This window comes from Marmota flaviventris, chromosome 1, assembly GCF_047511675.1.
Source record: "Marmota flaviventris isolate mMarFla1 chromosome 1, mMarFla1.hap1, whole genome shotgun sequence".
Lineage (NCBI taxonomy): Eukaryota > Metazoa > Chordata > Mammalia > Rodentia > Sciuridae > Marmota > Marmota flaviventris.
Window position 1 is genome coordinate 169,956,735 of NC_092498.1, and position 25,594 is coordinate 169,982,328.

The following is a 25,594-nucleotide window of genomic DNA, read 5'->3' on the forward strand; positions in this document are numbered from 1 at the left end:
CAATTTCAATCTGATATTTTAGGGAAAGTCATAGGACTTAGACCTTTTTTTTTTCTGTGGGTGGCAGGAGTTACTGGGGATTGAACTCAGGATCACTCAACCACTGAGCCACATCCCCTATTTTGTATTTTATTTAGAGACAGGGTCTCACTAAGTTGCTTAGTGCCTCACCAGTGTTGAGGCTAGCTTTGAACTCAAGATCCTCCTGTCTCAGCCTCCCAAGCCACTGGGATTATACGCGTGCAACACCATACTAACAGGGCTTAGAACTTTTAAAAACACTGTAAACAGGGATAACTCACTATTAATGGGAATTGTGGAAGAATTTGTATTGCCCATAATCCTGTCACAGGGATAACAAAAGAACTTGAAAAAAGACTAAGATACCATCTATGATAGCCACATTGCTTAGCTGATGTCCATTCTTCCTAGCAGGGAGGAAATCCAGTGTTTCTTTCTAAAAAAACTACCTTTGATAGTTAAGCAACCATGACTCCGACGGTCAAAGTCCTGATCAAAGAGAAGTTGTAGATAGTTGGTACTGCGCTGCTGAAGACCTCACTGTAGGCTCCACTAAGGTCTGAGTTGGTGTTCAGAGCTGATTTCAGTGTATTTTGTAACAGGATTCCTAGGAAGGTAGAAAAACTTGCCTATTTCCTTGGTTTGGTTTTGAAATCATGTCTGTGCTACATGACCCATTTCTTGGCTCACCCACCCTCAGGAAGTGGTGTGGTATGTTTTTCATCTCCTTTTAAACCTAAAACCATCTCCTTTTGACGTTCATATGATGTTAGCACTGTAAAGTTTTAAAGGAGCTGCTGGGGAGAAATGCCAAACCTGTGCACATCAATTTTATATGGAATGTATTACAGGCCACTGTTCAAACCCAAAGAGCTATTTTATTCTTGCAGACTAATCATCAGAATGTTTTCCTTTGTTGCTTTTTATGTCAGGGAGGGGGAAGTTGAATACATCGGTTTATAGCGTTTGGGTAACCTGGGTCAGTAGACCAAGCCTTCCCTTTGTTTAAGGAGTGGTGGTTACCCGCTCAGCACCATTGTTGGGGACAGGGAGCATTTGGCATGCTGTTAGGTCTGGATCAGTGGTAGAACCGAGGCTTTTAACACCTTCATGGAGGTCACCTGTCCAATGTGAATCTAATCTTAAACTGAGTGTCAGGAGAAATTCACCCACTCCCCATTTTATTTTTTAATGACTCCTGATAGATTGAGACCACATATCTAATATGTCCCTGTATTGTCTCCTACTGATTTTGTTTATTTTTATTAGTAGAGTTAATAGAGATGTAGAGAGTGGATTTATAAGTAAAATGCTGTTTTATCTATGTACTTTTTTAAATGGTATTTTTTAATCCTGTGTGTTTCCTTCTTTCTTCTTCCTCCTGTTTGCTATAGCTTATTGCTTTATCCTTTTTTGGAAAGTTTGACCAGGGAAGAGAGAGGAGTCTTATTTTGGGAGGGAAGAGAATGAATCTCTGGAAATTATGTGGAGAATTTTCTGGAAAAGATCCCCCAGCTTTATCCTCTAAGAGGTTAAAAACACCAATCTGGGCATTTTGGTTTAATGTATTTCACTTCAGTGAGAAGCTGACTCAATTTCTTAGCATTTGTAGCATTTGGTTTAAGAGCTATTTGCAAAATTTTCAGTGCTTGCCAAGTGAGACATTCTGGGTATTCATCTGCCATGTTGTTTTTCTAGGTCATCACTCCTGAAGAAATTATTCACCCGGATGTGGATGAACACTCAGTGATGACTTACCTGTCCCAGTTCCCCAAAGCCAAGCTCAAACCAGGAGCTCCTCTTAAACCCAAACTCAACCCAAAGAAAGCCAGGGCCTATGGCAGAGGTAAGAGCTGGTCGTTTTGGCTTTGAGGCTTGTCCTCTGGTATTGGAGATTGTTATGTGGTTTTGCCAGGAATGTTCTGAATGAAGATGATAGGACAGGCTTAATCCTTCTAGATATCCTAGGCCTTCTTTGTTATGTGCCTTTTTTCCTTTTATCCTAGAGATCCATTATTTCTGACCATCTTATGATAGAGAATGAAGAGTTTGCTGCTTTGTGATGTTAGTGCAGTGACCCTGCAACAGAGAAAGGGCCATTGCTCGCATTTTCAGAAGAGGAATCAGAGCCTGTCCACAAGGAGTGGGGATAGGTCTTGCCTCAGGTCACTCATCACTGATGGGGGCAGGCAAGAGCTTGAGTCATCTGACCCTTGATTCATTTCTCCCGTTGTGCAAAAGTGGCCTCAGGTTTCCAGATGGGATGGGAGTTATTGTTAACCCCTGGCAGAAACTTCCTTATTGAGACATCCTGTTTATGAGACTCTGAGGCATCTACAGGACAGAGTGTTGCTCAGAACATGATACTGGGTTGAAGCCATTTCAAGGTATTTGGTGCCCTGGTTGGCACCTGACTTCAAGTATACTAACTTTGAAAAGAGAACAGTTGTGTGACTGCACAGTTTGATTTTTGGTAAGGATTTTTGGTAAGTGAGATACAACTTTCTCTCTTTTCTATGCAGAAGAGAAGAAGTGTGTTTTATTAAGTTTCATAATTGCAGTCGGGATGATATTTATACACACTATATCCTATATAACCCATACCAGAATTAATAATTGTTACCATTCTAACTGAATAGTTTTCTTTTTGGCTTTGTGTTTACGTTTATTTGTGTCTTTCTATGTGTGCACTTGTTCAATTAGTAAAAAGTAAGCTGGGCGTGGTGGTGCAATCCTATAATCCCAGCAACTTGGGAAGCTAAGGCAGAAGAATCATGAATTTGATGCCAGTCTTAGTAACTTAGTGAGATCCTGCTTCAAAATAAAAAGAGCTGGGGATGCAGCTCAGTGGTAGAGTACCCCTGGGTTCAGGGGTTCACGAGGGGTTCAGGGGTTTTCTGGTCCCTGAGACCAAAAAAAAAAGATGCAGGTATAGTGACATTTCACATCTCAATTCATCAGTAAGCCTCTCCTCAGAATAAGATGGCCTCTTATTTAATTACAGGATTCATTATCACATATAAGAAAATTGACCATAATTTCATATCATCTGATATCTGGTTTGTATTCAAATTCTCCTGAAAATTTTTCTATTATAATAGACAACCTTACATATCAAGATTTGATTGAGGTTTATATTGCTACATTTGTTATTCCTCTTTAGACTCTTTAAATATAGAATAATTTCCCCAAACTTTTTTTTTCTCTTTTTGGTAGTATTGGCTTTTTGCAGAGTTCCAGGCATGTGTCTCACAGGATGTCCTGTAAACACATTCCCTTTGAGTAAAGTGTTTTCCCTGTAGGCATCAGCTAAGCCTTAAGATGACACATGTCAGGCCAGAGATGTTGACCAGGTGTTGTTCTTGCTTTCAGTGCCTGGGTCTTCTCATGGGTCTTTTCGGGCAAGTTTTAGACTCACGGAAAGCCTAGTAATGCTGGTGAGGATGCACTTGCCACTCGAGGTTCTCTCTGGCATTGAGGTGGGGTCTATGCAATGATTTGTGTTGGTAGGAACTGGGGACTTTGTTGGAAGTCCTCCTTCCGTTTGTACTTACTCAAAGTTGGCATGCTCATGTTGCTTTCTCTGAACCATAATTGGAATGAGGGGATCCCTGAGTTTGAAGACTGTGCTTCCTTGTAATGGCAAAAAAGCTGCAAAAACAAATCCCTGGTCAACAAAATTGACCAAACGCATTGAATCTAATCAAGACATAAAATGCTTGTTTGTAATAACCTTATCACTGGCTGTCCCATTTCCCCATTGTTAAATGTGACACGGCTTCCTTTCACAGTGCTGTTTTCTAGAATGTGACCATTCACTTTGGTTCAGGAATGTGGCTGGTCATTGCCATTTCCTCCTTCTGTCTCTTTGTAAGTGTTGGAGACAGGAGGAGGAAACAAACCTTTATTTCTTTTATATTTATATATGTGTAGCTTTTTGTATTTTAGAAATCATGGTAGAGTGTACGTAACACAAAATTCACCATTTGAACCATTTTTAAGTGTACAGTTCTGTGGCATTAAGTATATTCCCAGTGGCATGCGACCGTCACTGCTATCCATCTTCAGAACTCTTCAACTTCTGGAATGAAAATATCACCGTCATTAAAATATCCTATCTCTGTTCTCTCCTCCTGGTAACCTCTTTTTTACTTTCTGTCTCTGTGAATTTGCATAGGTACCTCATAGAAACGGAGTCACACAATATCTGTGCTTTTGTGTCTGGCTTACTTCTCTTAGCATGTATTTTTAGTGGTCACATGGATCAGAATTTCATTCCTTTTTATGGCTGAATATTCTATTCCATGCATGTGCCACATTTTGTGTATGTATTTGTCTGTTGGTAGACGTTTGAGTTGTTTCTATCTCCCAGCTCTCGTGAATAGTGCTACCACGAATATGGGTGTGCAAGTATCTGAGTCCCTTCTTTTAATTCCACAGCGGACTTGCTGGGCCACCTGGCAATCTGGTTAACTTCTTTTCCCTTTTAAACTAGGACAGCAAAATGGTCATTTTAGGTGACAGGGCCACAGTGTGAGGCTTCACAGATGGGGCCTTGAGACATTATCCTTATTCCATGGTGAAATGAAAGCCAAGGCTGGTTTTGTGCTCTCTCCTAGGTGGCTACATTGCTTTGTTTCACTACCTGAGCCTAGGAATTGAGAATATTCCATCTAGTTTATAAAGGGTCGAGGGGTTTACTTTTTCCCCCCTCTTTTGGATGTTGAATAGATTCTTGTGGCCAGTGGGTTAGCATTTGCAGATCCAGTCATTGAGCTCTGACTTGCCTAGTTTGTGTTGAGGGGGAGGTGAACCCCAGAGCCACAAAAAGGTTTTTGTGTGGTGGGCTCCCTTGCTGGCTTAGGTTTGTTGGAAGCATCATCCATGAGCTCAGCAGAAACCTTTTTCAAAACCTCTGTTCTATATGAAGCCTTTACTGCCTAGCAAGTCTTAAACACCCTTCCATTGGAGCAATCAAAGGAACCAGCTGTTTCTCGGCTTGGTGAGCCCAGCTCCACAGGAGTTTATGGAGTGTGGGGCTGTGGTTCAACCTCCCAACCAACCATGGTTAGCTAGGGCCCCCAAGCCCAACCAAGACTTGACAAGATGCAGTAAGTTGGTGTTCAGGCTGTTGGAGTTAGATGAAGTAGATGTTTATCAATGTTGTAGGTGCATGTTTAAATTTATTTGTTAGGTGTTACCCAATCATTATGTAAATTTTAAGCAAAATGAAAAACCCATAGTAAACATAAAGTTAAATCCCACTTCCTAGTTGCCCATTCTTTTCCTTCCACCAAAGTCTGAGGCATTTCTTTCTATCCTTTTTGTTTGGGTGTGCTGCATGAGTTCTGGCTGTGATTTCTTCACTTTGGTTTTTTTGGGGGGTTGTACCAGGGATTGAACTCGGGGGCACTCAACCACTCATCATATCCCCAGCCCTATTTTGTATTTTATTTAGAGACAGGGACTCACTGAGTTGTTTAGCACCTAGCTTTTGCAGAGGCTCAGCTTCCAGAGTTGCTGGCATTATAGATGTGTGCTTCTGTACCTGGGTCACTTTGCATTTTTTACCTAACAGTATGAGGACTTTATCCAAAATATTGTAACAAATGACCCAATGTCTTAAACAGATTGGTATGAAGGATTAAAAAAAACATAGGGACATTAAGAGAGTAAATGAAATTTAAGAAATTATATGAACCTTATTTGGTTCCAAACTGACTGTTAGAAAGCTTCATGAAATTTATAAGATAATTAGAAACTTGAATTCCAACTGAATATTTGAAGATATTAAGGATTTATTGTTAATGTTTTTGATGTGATGTTGGTCTTGAGGTTTTATTTTTGTTTTCTCATTGTCTGTTTGTTTGTGGTGCTTAGGAATTGAACCCAGGCCCTCACCAAGGCTAGGCAAGTGCTCTGCAACTGAGCCACACCCCCAGCCCTGGTACTGACTATTTACTAACAGTGTTTTTCTAAAGACACAGTGAATGTTTATAGTTGAAACGTGAGGTCCACAGCTGGTGTTAAAAATGACTCAGAAGGAGGAAAGAGGTCAGGGTGAAAGTGAAAGAGGTCTGGAGTTGATAGTTGTTGAAAGGAGATGGTGGGTCCATGGGGCTCACTGGACAGTTCTCTCTATAGCTGTGTAGGCTTGGAATTCTCCATAATAAAACGTTTTTAAAAATTAGAATTTAAATTATTGCTTCTGGGTAGAGGAAGCAGGACTTTTTCTAGTTCTTCTTGCTAAGTACCACTAAATACCCTGGGTGTCAAATGTTAAGACAAAACCTGAGCAGACTCTGAAGGAGGACAAGTTGGGGTAGCTAAGGCCTGGACCCAAGGAGGGACACAATAGTGAGCTTTTTGGGTTTTCTTCAGCTTTGTCTATCCCAAACTTGGGGCTGAAGAAGCTGACAAACACCAAAAGCCCCAACAGAAGTCTGCTCTCTGTAGCCCAAAGACCAGGAAAGGGTCTAGTAGGGCAAAATGCTTTATACCATAGCTGCTCTCTCTACTCCAGCCAAACACCATGGAAAAATCAGTGCCCTGCCTCTTACACATATAAAAACACTTGGAGAGCCTAGAGTTTTACCACTCTAGAGAGAAGGAAGCAATGATGTCAGTAGAAGCCAGGTGAGGAGCAATAATAAGGCACCCTGTCCCCTTCCAGCCCCTTGTGGAGGCCTTGTGGAGAGCTGGAACTCCCACCACCACCCACCAGAAAGAGCAGCCCAGAAAGGTGAGGCCTTGAGGAAGAGCAGAGTTTGAATGGAGATCCCCAAAGGCAGCAACAAGGTGTGCACCTCCCCTCCCCTGCTGAAATGGCCAGTTTGTAAGCAGAAAGATTCAGAATCTAGTTATCATAATATCCAAAGTATCAAGATTTCAGTTAAAAAAAAAAATCACTTGTCATACCAAGAGCCAGGAAGATCTCAAGCTAAATGAAAAAGATAAAACTGAGTTGATAAAGACCTTAGAGTTATCTGATGAAGATTTTTAAAGTGGCCATTTTAAAGAAGTCTTCAGTCAGCTATTATGAATATTCTGGAAACAAATGGAAAAAAGTGAACAATCTCAACAAAGAAATAGAATGCATAAAGAATAGGAAATAGAAGACATAAAGAATAGGAAGCTGTTAATAAAGCTGTACATAAAGAGGAAGCTGGGCATTGTGGCACATGCTTGTAATCTCAATGACTCAGGACGCTGAGGCAGGAGATCACAAGTTTGAGGCCAGCTTCAGCAAATTAGTGAGACTCTGTCTCAAAATTAAAAATAAAAAGGGCTGGAGATGTAGCTCAGTGGTAAAGTGCCCCTGAATTCAGTCCCTGATACCAAATAAATAAACAGCCAGATGGAAATTTTACAGCTGAAAAATATAATAAAATGAAATAAAAATTCATGTGATTGGGCTCAGTGGTAGCATGGGTGAGGCACTGGGTTCGATCTTCAGCACCACATAAAAAAATAAATAAATGTTATAAAAAAGTTTTTAAAAAATCCAACAGTGCATGTGATCAATAGCAGAATGGAAGGACAGAAAAGAGAACCACTGAACTGGAAGATGGAAAAAAAGATATTACCCAGTCCAAAAAAGAGAAAGTACATAGCCTCAGGGACCTGTGGGATTATCACAAAACATCTAATGTTCATGTTAGAGGAGACCCAGAAGGAGAATAAAAAAGAGAGTCAACTACTCAAAAAATAATTGTATATATATAATTTAAAAAAATTAAAAAAAAAATTTTTTTTTGTACCAAGGATTAAATTCAGTTGCACTTAACCACTGAGCCACATACCCAGCCTGTTTTTATATTTTACTTAGAGACAGGGTCTCACTTAGTTGCTTAGCACCTCACTTTTGCTGAGGCTGGCTTTGAATTTGTGATCCTCCTGCCTTAGCCTCCCTAGCCACTGGGATCACAGGCTTTGCACCACCATGCCTGACTTGAAGAAATAATATTTGACTGAAGACTTTCTTAAGAAGTTGAGCGAACCTCAGACAGGGAAAATATTCCACACACACACAAAAACAAACAAACAAACAACAACAACAACAAAAAAAAAACAAGAAACATCTCACAAAACTAAAGACAATATGTTTATTTTTTTGGTACTGGGGATCGATCCAGGGGTGCCCCACCACTGAGCCACATACCCTTTTTATTTTTTATTTAGAGACAGGGTCTTACTGAGTTGCTTAGGGCCTTGCTGAGTTGCTGAGACTGGCTTTGAACTCATGGTCCTTCTACCTCAGTTCCCCAGGTTGTCAGGATTGTGGATGTGTGCCATTGTGCCAACAATACAGAAGTCTAAAAGCAGCAAGAGGAAAATGGCATCTTACCTAAGGGGGCAGAATAGTTAGAATGAACGACAGGTTTCTCATTTAAAACCATGGAGGCCAGAAGGACATAACACAACCTTTTTCAAGTATTCAAACAGATGAATTTTCAAGCCAAAATCCTGTATCGAGAGAAAATATCCTTTAGGAATGAAAAGAAACCATTACATTCTCAGGCAAAGGAAAACTGAAAGAATTTGTTTCTAGCAGTCCTACCCAGAAAGATGGCCTTTTAAAGGAAATTCTTTGAATAGAAAGGAAATCTAAATTAAAGAAGAAATGTGGGGGGGCTTGGGTTGTAGCTCAGTGGCAGAGCGCTTGCCTAGCACCTGTGAGGCACTGGGTTCGATCCTCAGCACCACAGAAAAATAAATAAATAAAATAAAGGTATCATGTCTATCTACAACTAAAAAAGAAATATTTTAAGAAAGAAGAAATCTTGGAATAGTAAAGAGAAAGAACATGATGAGTAAAAATGTGTCAATCTGTAGGAGACGTCCCTCAACAACCACAGACTTCCAAAATTCAACCAGAATGAATTAGATAACCTGAATTGATCCTATAAACATTAAGGAAATTTAATTTGTAAAATTTAAAAGCTCTGAAAAAGAAACCTTCAGGCCCAGATAATGTCACTGGAGAATTCTACCAAAGATTTAGAGAGGAATGAAAACCAATTTCATACAATCTCTTTCAGAAAATTTGAGGAAAGAACACTTATCAGTTCATTTTATGAAACTAATAACCAAACCAAGAAAGATACTAAAAAAGAAAACTGTAGGCCAGTATCCCTCAGAGTTTAGATGTAAAAGTCCATCCCAAAATATTACATATAAAATGACTTATATATCATGAACAAATGGAATATATTCCAGTCATGCCTTCTGGCTCACTGTTGGAAAAATCTATCAGCATGATCTGCCCTATTTCAGTCACAGGCTAATAAAGAAAAATTACATGACCATATGAATTCAGAAAAAAACACCTGACAGAATTCAATATCCACTGGGCATGGTGGCACACACCTGTAATCCCAGCAGCTCCGGAGGCTGAGGCAGGAGGATTGCAAGTTCAAAGCCAACCTTAACAACTTAGCGAGGTGCTTATTAGCAACTCGAGACTCTGTCTCTAAATAAAATACAAAATAGAGCTAGGGATGTGGCTCAGTGGTCGAGTGCCCCTGAGTTCAATCCCTGGTTACCCCCACCGCCCCACCCCCACCCAGCAAAAAATCAGTACCACCCATGAGAACTCAAAAGAGGAACAAAGAGGGAACTTCCTCAATTTAACACAGAATACTTACCCCAAGAAATCCATAGTTAACACTACAATTAGTGGTGAAAGACCTGAATGTGTTCCTCTAAGACTGTTATTCAACTTAAAGATTGAAGCTTCCAACAGTGAAGTTAGACAAGAAAAGACATACAGATTGGAAAGTCAGAGATAAAACTGTCCCTATTTTCAGATGAATGTCTTATTGTCTTTGTTGAAAATCCCAAAGAATCTTAAAAACAGAAAACCCAAAGTGGGAAAAAACCCTCCTTGGATGAGTAAGCTCAGAGAGGTCACAGGATCCAAGAGCAGTGTACCAAACTCAGTTCTGTGTCATAGAGTATATATACTAGAGGAAACATGTGGACCTCTGAATTAAAAATAGCATACCATTTACAATTTACTCAAAAGGAAAAATGAGAAATTGGTATAAATCCAATAATGTAAGTATAGAGCTTATAGAGTACAAACTACAAAAATAGTGATGAAGAAAGAAAAGATCCAAGTGGAGAGACATTCTGTTTCACATGGATTATAAAAGGTCAAACAGTGAAGATGTCCGTTCTCCCCAAATCATCATGTCAGCACAATTGCTGTTAAAATCCCTGCAGTGGTTGAGTGTTTGCCTAGCATGCTTGAGGCCTTGGTTCAATCCCTAGCACAGCAAAAAAACTTAAAAAATGAAAAAAGAGAGAAACAAAACAAGAATAACAAAAACTCAGCAAGCATTTTCGTAGATAGAGGCAGGATTCTTCTTTGAAAAGGTGTATTAAGGTGCGTATCTGCATGGTGCGGCATGTGCCTAGCCTGCTTGAGGCCTTGGGTTCAATTCCTAGCATTACCACAAACAAAAACAAACCCACCACTCTTTTTCCTAAGATCTCTTTCTTCTAAATTTATCAAAACAAGCCCCCCAAACAGTCCCAAGCCAGGCCATGTTGTCGGTTTTACTTTGTGCTACCCGGTGACCTCAGACAGATAATCCATAGAGTATAGTATTTCTCTTCTTGTCCCTGTCAGGGGTCATTTATGAGAACTTGGGGACTGGATTTTACTTCAAAGATGTTTTGAAACAAAACTTTTTGTAGCTAAGAGGATGAGAAGACAAGCTAAAATGTTTGCAATCCACATATCCAGCCAATTGCCTGCACCTAGAACATCTAAGGAACTTGGAAAGCTCAGTAGTTGAAAAATGAATGGTGACAACAACCACTAAAAATTCACCTAACCATCCAGTCAGAAAATGGGCAAAAGACAGGAACATTTTCACTGAAGAGAATATACAAATGCATAGAGGCATATGAGAAGCTGGCTCAATATTGTTAAACATCAGAAAATGAGAATTAAAACCAATACCCTATCAGGGGCTAAAATAAAAACTAATGATGACAAGCTGGCGAGGATGCAAAGAAACTGGATCTGGATCACTTCTGTTTTGCAGGTGGAAATGTGAAGTGGTATAGCCATGCTGAAACACGTCTTGGCAGTATCTTTAAAATCAAAATGAGCTGGGCACAGTGGTGTAAGACTGTAATCCCAGCAGCTCAGAGGCTGAGGCAGGAGGATCACAAGTTCAAAGCCAGCCTCAGCAAAAGCAAAGTGCTAAGCTTCTCAGACCTTGTCTCTAAATAAAATACAAAAATGAGTGCCCCTGAATTCAATCCCTGATACCCGCTTTCCCTAAAATCAAAATGACTAGCTGGCATGGTGGTACACACCTGAAATCCCAAGAGCTTAAGAGGCTGAGACTGGAGGATCACAAGTTTCAAGTCAGCCTCAGCAACTTAGAGAGACTCTAAGCAACTTCATACCCTGTCTCTAAATAATGAATAAAAAAGGCTGGGAATATGGCTCAGTGGTTAAGCGCCCCTGGGTTCAATCCCTGGGACCATAAAACCAAAACAATACAACCAAACATGCAACTATAATACAACCCAGCAGTTACACTCCTGACATCCCAGAGGAATGAAAGCTTATTGTAAAGGAAAACCTTTTTCTTTCTGTGTCCTCACAACTATGGAAAACTATTTCAACTCAGTATTTTATTTACTTCTGGTCACCAAACTGTAAATTTTTTCTCACATTGACCATTATTCCAATTTATTATTCAGCAACTGCATGTCTTGTATTTCAGTTTGATTCTGACACTGTCTGGAGGCAGCACAGGCACCGTTCGTTAAGGGCTCAGTCCTTAACTGTCCCCACTTCATACACCAGTCATAAGGAGTGGGTCCTTAGGTTCACTCACAATTTCTTTCTGACTTGGCTACAAAGTGGAGGTCACCGTGACCACCTCCACCTCCTTAAGTTGAATCAGTTGTTAGTGGGGCTCACAGAACTCAGGGAAGCACTTACTCATGTTTACTGACATAATACCGGATAAAAATGGACACCAGATGAGGAAGTCTATAGAGTTAGGTTCAAAAGGGTCCTAAGTGCAGGAGTTTCTGTCCCTGTGGAGTTGGGACGGGCCATCTCCTGGCACATGAATGTGTTCACCAACCCAGAACCTTCTTGAACCTCACATCTCAGGGATTTTTATAGAGGTACTATCAATACTCATCTCTGGCTTCTTCTTTTCTTAAAAGGAAGAAGGTGGGGCGGGGCTGAAAGTTCTAGGCTTTTAATGACAAGTCTTTCTGGAGTCCAGCTTCCAGGTAGGAGCCCACTAAAAGTTGCCTCATTGCAACAAAAAATGCTCTCACCCCGGAAATTCCCAAGAGGTTTAGGAGCTTTGAATCAGGGACTGGGTTGAAGACCAAACATTGGAGCAAAAGGTACTCCTACACCTTTAGCACTTAGGGAATTACAAGAATTTTGGGAGCTCTGTGTTGCAACCAGGGATAGGTAATACATGCTCACACATACAGTTATTATTATTATTATTATTTCACATTTATGTTCTCACAAACCTATATGTGAATATTTATGGCAGCTTTATAAGTAAGAGACAACTGTAAACAACCCAGATGTCTTGAATGATTAAATAATCCCAGAACATGGAGTATTACTCAGCAATGAAAAATAAGTGTTGTTATAAGCAGCAACCTGGATGAATCTACAGAGAATTCCTAATGTAACATAATTTGAAATGGTGAAATGGTCGAGATGGAGAATAGATTAGTGGTTGTCAGGGGTAAGAAGAGGGTAGAGTAGGAGGGAAGTGGATGAGACTCTGAAGGATCCCTGTGGTGTGTCTTGATCCTATCAATGCAATACTTGGTTGTGATATTGTACTGTACAGTATTGTACAGGAGTTTTGTATGATGTTACCATGGCAGGGGATACTGAGTAAAGGGTGTTGTATCTTACACCTGTGTGTGAATCTATCTCAAATGAATTTGCTTCATTATGTTAAAATAAAAAAATGGAATTGAAAAATGATCAAATATGTTTTTTTAAAAATGTAATCAATACAGAATGGTGTTTGATGAAAAATGAGCCTTCTTCCTCCCCCACATTGCTTCCCTTAAGGCAAGTTCTGCTGCTGGTTACCAACCACATTGTGTTTCACCATTGTCTGAATTGCTGTATTTCAGAATTGGGTGTTGCTTATTTAACATGGACAAAATTAAGGCTTTGGACCTGTCTGATTATCCTGACCATGACAATTTGTCCGTGTCTCACGTGGGATCCACAGGGCATGGTCCCATCTCTCTGTTCCCTGAGAGAGGCAAAGCAGGTGATGGCTGGCCCAGCTTAAATGTGCTTGTGTGAACTCTTGACAGGAATCGAGCCCACTGGGAACATGGTGAAGCAGCCAGCCAAGTTCACTGTGGACACCATCAGCGCCGGGCAGGGAGATGTGATGGTGTTTATCGAGGACCCAGAAGGGAACAAAGAAGAGGTATGTTGGAGGACACTGCCTCTCCCATCCAGAATCCCCTGGAGACTAGGGATCTTTAACAGGTTCAGGGTCTGTGCCTCTGTTTTCTACATTTTAGCTCATAATGAAAATGTTCTTTATCGAAAGGATTCTGAAGCTCACAGTGGCTAAAGTAACTTTCCTGAGAGCTGTGCTTTGAAATATAATAGAAAAAAATTCTATTCCCAAGGGCACAGTGTTTATTAAATAAAGAATGCTTTGGATTTGGTAAAGACCTTGTTAATTGATTGAGGTGTTAGATTCTGGGGATTCTTGCTCCATTCACTTTCTTCCCATACTGACCTGTCTTTGGGTCCTTTCTTAGGGCTTTTGCACATGCTCTTCTTGCTATTTGCTTATTTTCTTAGGACCATACTTTATTTCTAGCATTTAGCACAATCTGAAATTCTAAGCTTACTGATGTATTATCTATTTTTCCCTCTGGGGCAGAGACATGCCCAACTTGCTTATTGTTTTATCTGGCATTTCATAAGCTCTTAATAACTTCTGAGCTGACAAAGATTTGTGTTACTTGCTTCGTGTTCTGTCTCATCTGGACAGTGCCAGCCCTGAGACAGTGAGTCTTGAGTTGGTGCCGCCTGGTCTTGTTGCTATGACTTTGGGCTGCTTCTCTCCTGGCGTCCTCTGCAGGAATGGTGGGGCAGGAAATAGCAAGCGCCTCCAGGGTTCCTGCTCTGCCTGCCTGCTGCAGGATTTGGCTGGCACAGCATGCTCTTTACTTACTCCCAGCACCTTCTCCAACTAATTTTCATCTTCCTTCCCAGGCACAGGTGACCCCTGATAGTGACAAGAACAAGACATACTCTGTGGAATATCTGCCCAAGGTCACTGGACTGCACAAAGTAAGAAGAGACGCCATGGCTCTGGCTTGGGCTGCTGTTTTGGCCTTTTTTCTTTGGGTGGGGGGGATATATGCACAAGAGAGTTTAGGAAGTAGAGTGTTTTGGGTTGTGGTGCTAGAGGTTGATCCCAGGGCCTCTCTACCACGGAGCTATACACCCCAGCACAGAAGAGTGAGGGTTTTTTGTGTGTTTGTTTTGATTTTTTTTTTTTTTTTTTGTGGTGCTGGGGATTTTACCCAGGGCCTTGTACTTGCAAAGCTGAGCTATATGCCCAGAAGAATGCTTTTCTTGAGTTAACGTCAGTTATTGAAATATCCTTGCTCATTGTAGATAATTTGGAATCCCTGTGAATCAGTCTTGAGATATTAGCCAATTATTCTTAAGATATTAGCCATTGTTGAAACCCCACAGGCAAGTTCTTTGTAATGTTATAAGATCCATCTGGACTCCACCTCTTGGTGGCAACTGAATGAATGCCTGGAGTGTAGATGCTACAGTGACTAAGCTGTGGGCTCTTGGTCCTTAGTGCTTCCTTGAATTCCCCTTTGAGGTAATCTGGAGGATCTGTCTACATTGAAACTTGGGGATTGAGGAAATGGCCCACTCAGCCCCTGGAGAAATGACTTCGATGGAGCCTGCAGGCCCTTCCTCTCAGTGCCTTGAGTTCTGTCTGAGATGGTATCCTGTGGCCCCGAGGGCAGAGTCTTCAGACAGCCTGCATGGTAGGAGACTTGGATGATGCAGGAGTGTGCCCTTCATTGGAAGGAAATTCTCAGCAGCACACCAAGGCCGATCCCTGTATACCAGGCCCAGATTGAGACATAGACACTACTTATTATCTTGGGCTTTGGTGAATTTACCCTGAACCTTGGCCTTAGGTTCTTCTTATACTCCTAGAGCATCATGAATTTGACAAAAGAGAAATCTTGAAGGGAAGCATTTATGATGTCATTCATTCATTCTAGCCAATCATGGGTTCACATGAAACCCAACCCAAATCCCTTGAACAGCATCAGTCAGAGAAATATGACTCAAATTTCAGATGGAAATTACTGTACTTTGTCCCAAATCCGTGTATCTAAGAATGATCTTGTTCCCTTGGAAAACACTTTGGCTCTGGGTTTGAAATCTTGGGACTGTGCATTAAATTCTGGGAGAATAGTGGCCTGTTCTACAGCCCCTTATTCATGTCTAGAGATTCTTGTATAAGTGGTTATTAATTTCCTTTTAGAAAGGCTAATTGTAGCTGGTGTGTGTGTGTGTGTGTGTGTGTGTGTGTGTGTGTATTGCTAAAGGCCTGATATCCCAGACACAGCCTGAGGCCAAAGGAGAAGGTGTGGTACTCACTGAGGTTGCTTTACTTTTCCCAGGGTTCCTGGTTTCAGCTCTTTTTGTGTGTAGCCTTGAGAAGGTGGAAAGAAGGTCATCAGTGCATGAAGCTTGCTAGTGGTCTTATGAGGCATATGGAGAAGGAATTATAGCTTACTTCTTTGTCATTTGCAGGTCACAGTCCTCTTTGCAGGACAGCACATCTCCAAAAGCCCATTTGAAGTGAATGTTGACAAAGCCCAGGGAGACCCCAGTAAAGTGACTGCAAAAGGCCCAGGTTTGGAAGCTGCAGGAAACATTGCTAATAAGCCCACCTACTTTGATATCTACACGGCAGGTAATATGCCATTCCTCCATGGATTGAACTTTTGGACTTTCTTCCAAAGCCTGAAATATAATCCTCAGGAATTTGAAGGCTTGAGATAGCCTATTTCTTACCTTTTGGGGAGGGTACCAGGTATTGAACTCAGAGGCAGTTGGCTTCTGAGCCACACTCCTAGCCCTATTTTGTATTTTATTTAGAGAGACAGGATCTCAATGAGTTGTTCAGAGCCCCACTGTTGCTGGCTTTGAGCTCCAGATCCTCCTGCCTCAGCCTCTGGAGTCGCTGGGATTATAGGCGTGTTCCACCATGCCCGGCTCCTCTTGTCTTTTAGATTGAACAAACAAACAAAAAACCTTTTTTCCAATGTGTGAGTTGCATTTTTCAAAAATCAGCTTTTCTTTTTGAAAGACTTATCCTCAGGTTTGACTTTGATTAATAATCAATTTCTTTATGCGGTTCTGACTTCACCAAATTTTCCAAAGACACTAAAGTTTAATAATCATCTACTAGACCAAATTCTGTGTAAGGTCTTGCAGGGGGAAAAAGAATGAATAAGAAATTTTCTTGAATTCGTTGACCTTCTTTTCAATTTAGAAAATAAAGAAATGTGAATCAAAGAGAAGTTCAGCACTAGCCCCGTACACCAAGATCACAGCTGTGAATACCTTGGCGTTACCTTCCCAAGTGTCTCTCTGACCCCTTTTGTTTGCATTTTGCACTGGTCAGTAATGAGTTTTCTGAGAGCGGGGAACTTGAGCTCATGAAATGCTTGCTCTTTCACAGGAGCTGGCGTGGGTGACATTGGTGTTGAGGTGGAAGATCCCCAGGGGAAGAACACAGTAGAGTTGCTTATAGAAGACAAAGGAAACCAGGTGTATCGATGTGTGTACAAACCACTGCAGCCTGGCCCCCACGTGGTCAAGGTCTCCTTTGCCGGGGAAACCATTCCCAAGAGTCCCTTTGTTGTGCAAGTTGGGGAAGGTGAGTGCCAGTGTGGCCAAGTACATTTGTCATAGATATTGGGTGTGCCTGGACACTGAGGCCTTGAAAGTGTCTGGGGCCTGACACTGAGCTGTCCTCTCTTCTCTTTCTGCTAGATCCACTTCCATGGGAAATGACTTCTTTTCCTCAGTATGTTAATACTAATACAGTTTCTGTCACCGTGACAAAACACCTGAGATAATAAAATGAATAGGAGGAAAGGTTTACATTGAGAAAAGGTTCACTGTTTCAAAGGTTGCATTCTCTGGTTGCTTGGTTCCATTTCTTTGGGCCTGTAGTGGCACAATATATCATGGTGGGAGTGTGTGGCAGAGGAGCTGCTTACCTTGTGGCAGCTGGGAAACAGAGACAGTAAGGGGCTGGGATCCCAGTAACCCCTTCAGGGAGACATCCCCAGTAACCTAACTTTTTCCTGCTAGGTCCCACCTTATAAAGGTTTCACCATCTCCCAAAGAGTGCCACAGGTTGGAGACCAAACTTGTGGACTTTGGGGGGGACATTTTAGATCCAATCCATAGTACAGAGTGAGCATCTCTAATCCAAAAGTCTAAAAAATCTGAAATGCTTCAAAACCCAAACCATTTTAAGAACTGACATGATACTCAAACAGTTTCAGATTTTGGAGCATTTTGTATTTTCTGATTAGGAAGTTTCAACCAGTAAAGTTGATACAAATATTCCCCAAACAAGAACAACAATAGAAACCCCCTGAAATCTGAAATGGTTTTGGCCCCAAGCATTTTGGAGGTGGGATGTTCAATCTGTATCTTCTATGAGCCACACAGAGACCTAAGTATATTAATTTGAGTTAGCTCAATTAATGAGTTAATTCCTCAGAACACTCCTACAGAGGAGTTGGCACCTGTGATGGAGTTGGCAGCGGCAGGTGCCCTGCAGCCTCCTTCTCTTGGCCTTGGCTGGCTGCCAGGCACTTAGCATGACTGCATCTAATCGTCACACCAGCCTGTGTGCTACAGGTGCTGTTACTAGTGCCAATTTACAGGTGGAGATCCTGAGGCTTGGCTAACACAAGGTATCAGCCCTATGAGGTGTCGATAAGAGTAGCTGTGTGGTCTCTCTGGACCTGCCTTTAACCACTCTGCTGAACTCCTATGCAACCAGGAGCATACATTTTCCTCTAATATAGACTTTCTCCTGACTTGGTTGCTCTTTTTTGTTGGTTTGTTTTCCAACTCTGCTGCCTTTTCTAACCAATACTTGCCTTTCCCTGTTCTATCCTCCACATCTGCATCTGCAGACTTGGCTTCTTCTTCCGAATCCTGCCTCTGGGCCAACCTGGACCCCGAAGCTGTTGGCTTCCTAGTTGTGAACACTGGGCCAGAGGCTTTTGCTTGGTAAGGGCTGGTTGGGTGGGGCGTCTGTGCCAGTTCTTTGTGCTTCTTGTTATCATCAGCTGAGTCTGTGCTGTTTGTGTGAGTTTGTTTCAGGAAATTCCTGTGCAGGTGTTATTACAAATTGCACAGCCAGACCCTAAGCATACTCTCTAATTGCATTTAAACATACCTAAGGCTTTGCAGGATGGCAGAAGATCTGGTGGTTTCTTTCAAACTCTGCGACTCCACTTATTGTTTACACGAACAGAGCAGTTACCCTTTTGATGTTGAGGCTTCTGCATGTATTCAGAATTTCCATGAGTGTGTATATATATCTTTTAGGACACATTTAAGACTTCTGAGGAAGTCCTGTCATCCTGTTGTGACTTATTTCTGGTGTGACCATCTTTTCTTCTTTTGATAAAGAAAAAAACCCCAAAATGTCCAACATATTCACAAATAAAACTCTTTTTAATATAAGGAAAGAAAGAATTTGGGACAGTGTTCACAACTCAACTAGTGTTCCCCAAACTATTCTTACCTCGTGGACTGTCCTTGTTTCTGGAACATCCATTCCACCCATCACTTATATTATGCAGTATTTAATCAGTAGACCTTCTCTTTTGATTTTAAAAAATTATTTTGGTAGTTATAGATGGCTAGCATGCCTTTATTTTATTTGTTTCATTTTTATGTGGTACTAAGGATTTAACCCAGTGCCTCACACATGCTAGGCAAGCACTCTGCCACTGAGCTACAGCCCTAGCCCCCTCTTTTGATTTTTCTGCCCCCAATTATAGTGATTTTATATTAAAAGAATCTTAGCCAGGTATGGTGTATCAAGCCTATAATTCCAGTTATTCAGGAGGCTAAGACAAGAGAATCACAAGTTTGAATCCAACCTAGGTAACTTAGCAAGACCTTGTCTCAAAATAAAATAAAAAAGGACTGGGGCTGTAAAGGAGCTCAGTGTTAGAGCACAGTACCTAGCACCACAACAAAATAACAAAAATATGTCCAAAAAACAAAACAACAACAACAACAAAACCCCCAAACTTAAAAGCTCTATCACATTGGAAAAACCAGTGTCACTTTAATCAGCTTTCTTTTTTTTTTCGCCACTTTTTGTGACCAAAAGACCTGACAACATCAATAGTAAGGAGGAAAATTTTATTTTGTGGTATACAGTTTCAGAGGTCTCAATCCAAGGACAGCCAGCTTCATTACTTGGGACTCAAGGTGAGGCAAAACATCATGGCAGAAGATTGTGGTGGAGAAAAGTGACACTCAGAATGTCACCAGGAAGCAGAGAAGAGCTTCACTCACAAAGAAAAAATATATACCCCAAAGTCACGCCCCCAGTGATCCACCTTCTCCAGTCACATCCCCATCTGCCTATAGTTATACCCAGTTAATCCCTATAGGGGATCAATGCACTGATTAGGTTAAGACTCTTCGAACCCAATCATTTCACCTCTGAACCTTCTTGTATTGTCTCACACATGAGCTTTTGGGGGACACACATCTAAACCATAACAAAGTGCTACCATAAACTTCCATCATCAATTTCCTTAACTTCAAGCATGTTTGTGTGCCTCTTCAAGTCAGGAGTGTGGCATTTACTGCTGATTCTTGCTTTTGTAGCTGTTCATTGCCAAGGGCCTTGTAACAGCTAGCACAGAAAGGCTGGTCTGCGGAACTGGTCTCTCTTGGCTCTCTTTTGTTTTGTCTGGCTGTTCTTGTGGAGGACAACAGCAATGATTAGACCTTTAGAAATGGCTGACCCAGGGTTTGGAACACAGATATTTTCAAGCACTGTATTTTCCAAGTCGACTTGAGAAAGTGTAGCCTTCCCAATTACTGGGCCCTTGAGGAAGGCAATGAGGTTTGAATAATGTCCAGCACTCAGTCTTAACCTCCCTCTACCCCATGAAAGGGATAAATGCCAGGACCCAGGAGCACAGCGAAGATTTGCTGCATTCTCCTGTATTTTGTTGCCAAAGTAACATTCCCCAGCCTTCTGTGGTATGGCTGGACAAAATTATGCTGTGTCCTTCTTTGCTGGTTAGTATGCTCCCTGAATGGCATCGCTGGTCTTGGGCAACTGCTGCATATTCTTTGTGCAAAGCAAACATTTTCTTGGTGGGTGGCTCCAAGTTACCTTGGCTTTCTCATCTGTGACTAAAGAATGAAAGGTTGAACTCATGTCAAAACTGTGTTTGCAGCCTGCAGTCCAAATGCCTGCCGGGCCAGTGGCCGAGGCCTGCAGCCCAAAGGTGTCCGCATCCGGGAGACCGCAGACTTCAAGGTTGATACCAAAGCTGCTGGAAGTGGGGAGCTCAGTGTAACTGTGAAGGGTCCTAGTAAGTGCTCCTTTCTTTCCCCATCTCAGGTGTGATTTCGGCTAATTTTTCAATCATGGCAATTTGGATTTCATCCCACATACAGTCTGGATTGATTTACAGAGAGCTATGACAAAGATTTAAGACTCTCTGGCTTCCATGGAAAAGGGAGCAGTAATTGATTAGTAATGTCTGCCCTGGATGTGGGCTAGAACTGTGGGTGGCTTGACAGTCTTACATTATATTAATACCTCTGGGAGTAGAGAAAGTAGTGATGCAAAGGAGTTAGGGAAATGTTGCTGTGGGAACAACTTGAAATGGTCCATTTTTTATTTGAGGAGATCGAGGCCCTGAATAGAAAGTTCTTATTCAAGATCACATAGCTTGTAGGCACCTGAGCTGGTATTCAAGCACAGTCTCCAAGGCCGATGATTTCTCCAGCACAGGTTGCATTTCATTGAGTATGAAATTACATCAGTTACTACAGTTAGTGAAAGGGAATCATATTTCCCCAGATGAAGTTTTCATTGGAGATAAATGTGTGGAAGGCAAATTACACCCAGCAACCCATTCTTTGCTCCCTCTTTTGGGGAGGAATATGGCAGATATGAAGTCAAGCATCCTCCCTGCTCACAAGTTTTTCCCTGGTACAGAGGTGCAGCTCTGCGTTTCTGGTTACAGATATAGCTTACTGGTGGCTTTTAGTTCCTTGGCTTATGGGATGTGAGCTTCCTGTGCCAGGGCTGCTCTCATCTTCTGTGCTTCCATTAGATTGGGGCAGAAGGGTTCCAAGCTCCAAAAAGTTAATATTTGGTCTCCGAACACCAAATTTTGAAGCAGAATGTGCCCCGAGGGCAGCCAAGGTTCTAAACTGCCCAGACCTGGAGCCAAGCTATGCTGTGGCTGCCCTCCCTCCCAGCTTGTTGCAACAGGAGTCAGGGAGACATGTTTTCCTGACCTTGGAGACTTGCTTGACTCAACGGCTTTCCTGGCCAAACCTCAGGGCTCAACATAAAACAAGTTCTAGCCTGATGGCTGGGTCTGGGGTTTGTGGTATGGCATCTAAAACCCATCTTCTCATAGATAGCGAACTTAAGGGCTTTATTGCTTTCGTTGTCCAGCGTTAGCGCAAAAAAAAAAAAAGATATCCTGGGATGCATAACTTAAGTCAAATACTCATAAAGGTTCTCCCTCCCCAGTGTTTGAGGGGGAGCTGAGAAGGGAAATGTTGAACTGTAACTAGATTTCTTACATAGATCCACAAGGTTCAGGACCTCAGGGTTCCTCAGACCTGAGAGAATTATCAGAAGCCACTTTGCTGTGAAATCTTCCATTTGTTTACCGTCTGAAGCAGAGATGTGTCTGCTTTTAGCTTTCAAGTCCTCTCCCATGTTTTGGGGGGCCTGCCACTCTGCATTGGCCCACTTGATTCTTAGATGGCTTATGCTTTGTGGATATTGCTACCTTTTTATTCTTATCACCGTTATGAGGCTAGAATTGCTCTGGCAAGATTGTGTGCTTCCTTCCCGCAGAGGGCCTGGAGGAGCTGGTGAAGCAGAAAGGCTTTCTGGATGGGGTCTATGCATTCGAATATTACCCCAGCACCCCGGGGAAGTACAGCGTTGCCATCACATGGGGGGGACACCACATTCCAAAGAGGTGAGTCTTGGGCTGGGGATGCTGGGGACGCATCTTCTCTGGAGGTGTGCTAGGCCCAGGGCAGATTCACAGGCTGCTGCTTCCCAGGCTGTAGGAAAGAAAGAGTTCTCCTTTGTTGATAGCTGCCCCCACCCCCGCTCGAGCCCAGCAGCACACAGACACTTGGCTTGTTCGCAAAAGCAGCAGAAAAGTTGCTGTGGTTTCAGCTGCCTTACTTTAAATCAAATGCTGGTGGTTCAGGGCTGGTGGGAGGCAGGGAAGCCAGAAGGCACAGTTATAGAGAGCAAATGGACTGTGTGTGTACACCCTCATATAAACTGAGATTCTCTTTTTTCAATGAATGCCTCTGTTCACAAATGCCACGGAGGCACAGTCTGCTATGGTTTACATTAAAACCATCTACGTGAGTTCTCTCAGGGACCAAGGGACGCTGTCTACAGCTTTGCCTTGTGGGCGGTGAAGTTTCCACTCTGCACTCATATGTGTTTTCCAGCTCTCCTGGGGGCAGCTTTACATTCTGAATTAGTTTAGTTTGCCTCCAGAAATATTTGAGTGTTACAGTAGGCACCCCCTTATCCACCAGGGATATATTCTAAAACTCCCAGTGGATCTCTGAAACTCAGGTCATGCCAAACCCTATATGTCCTTTGTTCTTTCCCAGACACACATATCTCTGATAAGTTTGATTTATAAAATAAGCATATTAAGAAGATAAATAGCAGTACTTAATAATAAAATAGAAACAATTATAAAAGCATACTGTAATAACAAGTTATATGCATGTAGTCTTTCTGAAAGTATCTTCCTGTGCTGTGCTCACTCACTCTTTTTGTGCTAATGTGATGAGGTAAAGAGAAGAGAATGATGATGTAAGTGTCCTGGCGTAAGATTGGCTACTGTTGACCTTCTGTTGATACATACTGCGTTTGACTGCATGTAACTGAAACTTTAGAAAGTGAAACCGAGGATAAGTGGGGACTATTTTATGGTGTTCTTGGTTTCTAGGCAACAAAGTTAAAGCATGTTTGTTTGTGTATATGATAAAATCTGTTGTGTTAGTCAGCTTTATATAGCAGTGACCAAGTTACCTGACAAGAGCAACTTAGAGGGGGAAACCTTATTTGGGGCTCATGGTTTCAGAGGTTTAGTTCACGGTTCTGGGCCTGAAGTGAGACAGAACATCATGGTAGAAGGGTGTGGTAGAGGAAAGCTGCTTAGCTCATGGTAGTCAGAAACCAGAGAAAAGACAGAGTGCCAGGAGATAGGGACAAAATACATAATCCTCATAGTACACCCTCATTGACCCACTTTCTAGCCATGCCCCACCTATTATAGTTACCACCCAGTAATTTGTTCAAATTATTAATTCATCACATTACAGTTAATAAGGTTATAGCTCTTACAATCTAATCATTTCACCTCCTACATTAATGCAGGAGCTTTTGGGGGACACCTCATATCTAAAACATACCACCTATTCAACCTGTTTTTCTTGTTATAGCTGAAGTAGGATATGGAGAAGTGTGAACTTTTCTTCTCTCCAGGGCTTATAGTCTGGACAACCCTGCACATAAGAGATTAATGACCAGCAAGATATGCAAGGCACTGAGGCTTGAGGGCCAGCCCAGTGGCCCTAAGCTCCTGAGGCAGCCACATTACATTATATTGTTGCATAATAATGGCTTTGAGGGGTCCTTTGTGGAGGAAGAGCTTGCCTGGAGTTTGGGACTCCTGGTGAAAAGAGCAGTAAGTGGGAAGAATATGTGTTAAGAGTTTTTAGCTGTAGTTAGCTCCTTCTTCACTCTTCTTTAATGTTGCTTCTAAAAAAGAAAGAGAAAAAAAAAAAAATGTTGCTTCTATTCCCTTCCTTCTAGCCCTTTTGAAGTTCAAGTTGGTCCTGAAGCAGGCATGCAGAAAGTCCGTGCTTGGGGCCCTGGCCTCCATGGTGGAATTGTCGGGAGGTCGGCAGATTTTGTGGTAGAATCCATTGGCTCTGAAGTGGGGTCTCTGGGTAAGTGGAGGCAGCTGACCAATAGCTTCTGGATGACTGAGGATTTTGGGGCACGGGGTGTCCTGGTGTCAGGTTGGGTGTGGGGGCCTTGCCCAGCTTCACCACCCTTAGCTTCCTGGCCTCCTGACCACTCCAGGCCTTTTTTGTTTGCTGCTGTACAAGTTCAGTTCTCTTTCCCTTCCTGCCTTTCCAGTTTCTACTGCCTCTGGCACCAGCATTCATTCATCCACTAGACCTTGAGGGCAGAGGCCTTATGCGGGTATTATGCCTAAACAGTGCTTAGAACATAGTAGTCACTTAGCAATATTGTTGACTGCCCTTAGTTTAGATAAATGAATTAATTTTGCTAAAATTTGAAATTTGGGAACTAAATATTCTTTGAGCCATGACAACATATTTTACATATGCATCCAATTTTCTCTATGATCATTTTAGATTAGCAAATCTTTTCTGTAAAGGGCCAGATAGTAAATATTTTGTGGGTTATTAAGGTCTCTGTCACAGATATGTGACTCTACCATTGTAGCCTAAAAGCACCTGTAGAAATGACTGAATATGGCCCTGTTTCAGTAAAACTTTATTTACAAATAGACAGTGAGCCAGATTTGGTCCTTGAATAGTTTAGTGACCTATTTTAGGTAAAGCAATTAGCAAAAGAGGGAAAAATAAGAAATCATATTTAATTTTCCATACTGGAAAGATGAATCATCTTGGTATATTCTTCTAGTCTGCAGATGGTATTTAACCTTTTGACATATCCTTCCAGACTTTTTTCATGTATATACATATATAAACATTGATTTGCCATATAAGCATTGATTTGCCACATAAACTATCTAGGGGAAGTCTTTATATTTTTACGCATCAGATAAATATAGGGTATGCCTTTATTTTCTGTGGCTCCCATGGAATTCCATTGTATGGGTATATCTATTGTTGGGCTCTCCAGTTATTTCCAGGATTTGCTCTATAAACAATGCTGAGTGCATATTCTCTGTTATTTCCTTTAGATAAAAACACAGAAGTGGGTTTGTTCAGGCAAGAAGTGGGTGTCACTTTAAGGCTTTTGGCACGTCTTGGCCATATTACCAACACAACGATTTGCTGGTTCACACCCAACCCCCCACCCCATTAGATCATGTAAGAAACAAATATATCTGATCAACCCTTCCATCTCCAGTAAAACATAGTGATCTGGGTTTTATGGAAAAGGAACACAAACAAATT

The 25,594-nt window shown here is 41.8% G+C and overlaps 1 protein-coding gene across 4 annotated transcripts in view; it reads left to right on the forward strand.

Moving 5' to 3' along the window:
* Flnb (filamin B) overlaps positions 1-25,594 on the forward strand; it is a 144,687-nt gene that overhangs the window by 62,000 nt on the left and 57,093 nt on the right. For all 4 annotated transcript variants that reach the window (XM_071619066.1, XM_071619049.1, XM_071619052.1 and 1 more), the window contains exons 4-11: positions 1,720-1,867; positions 13,366-13,484; positions 14,288-14,365; positions 15,869-16,031; positions 16,803-17,000; positions 20,581-20,718; positions 22,230-22,356; positions 24,231-24,367. In XM_071619066.1, the coding sequence (XP_071475167.1) occupies positions 1,720-1,867; positions 13,366-13,484; positions 14,288-14,365; positions 15,869-16,031; positions 16,803-17,000; positions 20,581-20,718; positions 22,230-22,356; positions 24,231-24,367 (1,108 nt within the window). The remainder of the gene's footprint in view (positions 1-1,719; positions 1,868-13,365; positions 13,485-14,287; positions 14,366-15,868; positions 16,032-16,802; positions 17,001-20,580; positions 20,719-22,229; positions 22,357-24,230; positions 24,368-25,594) is intronic.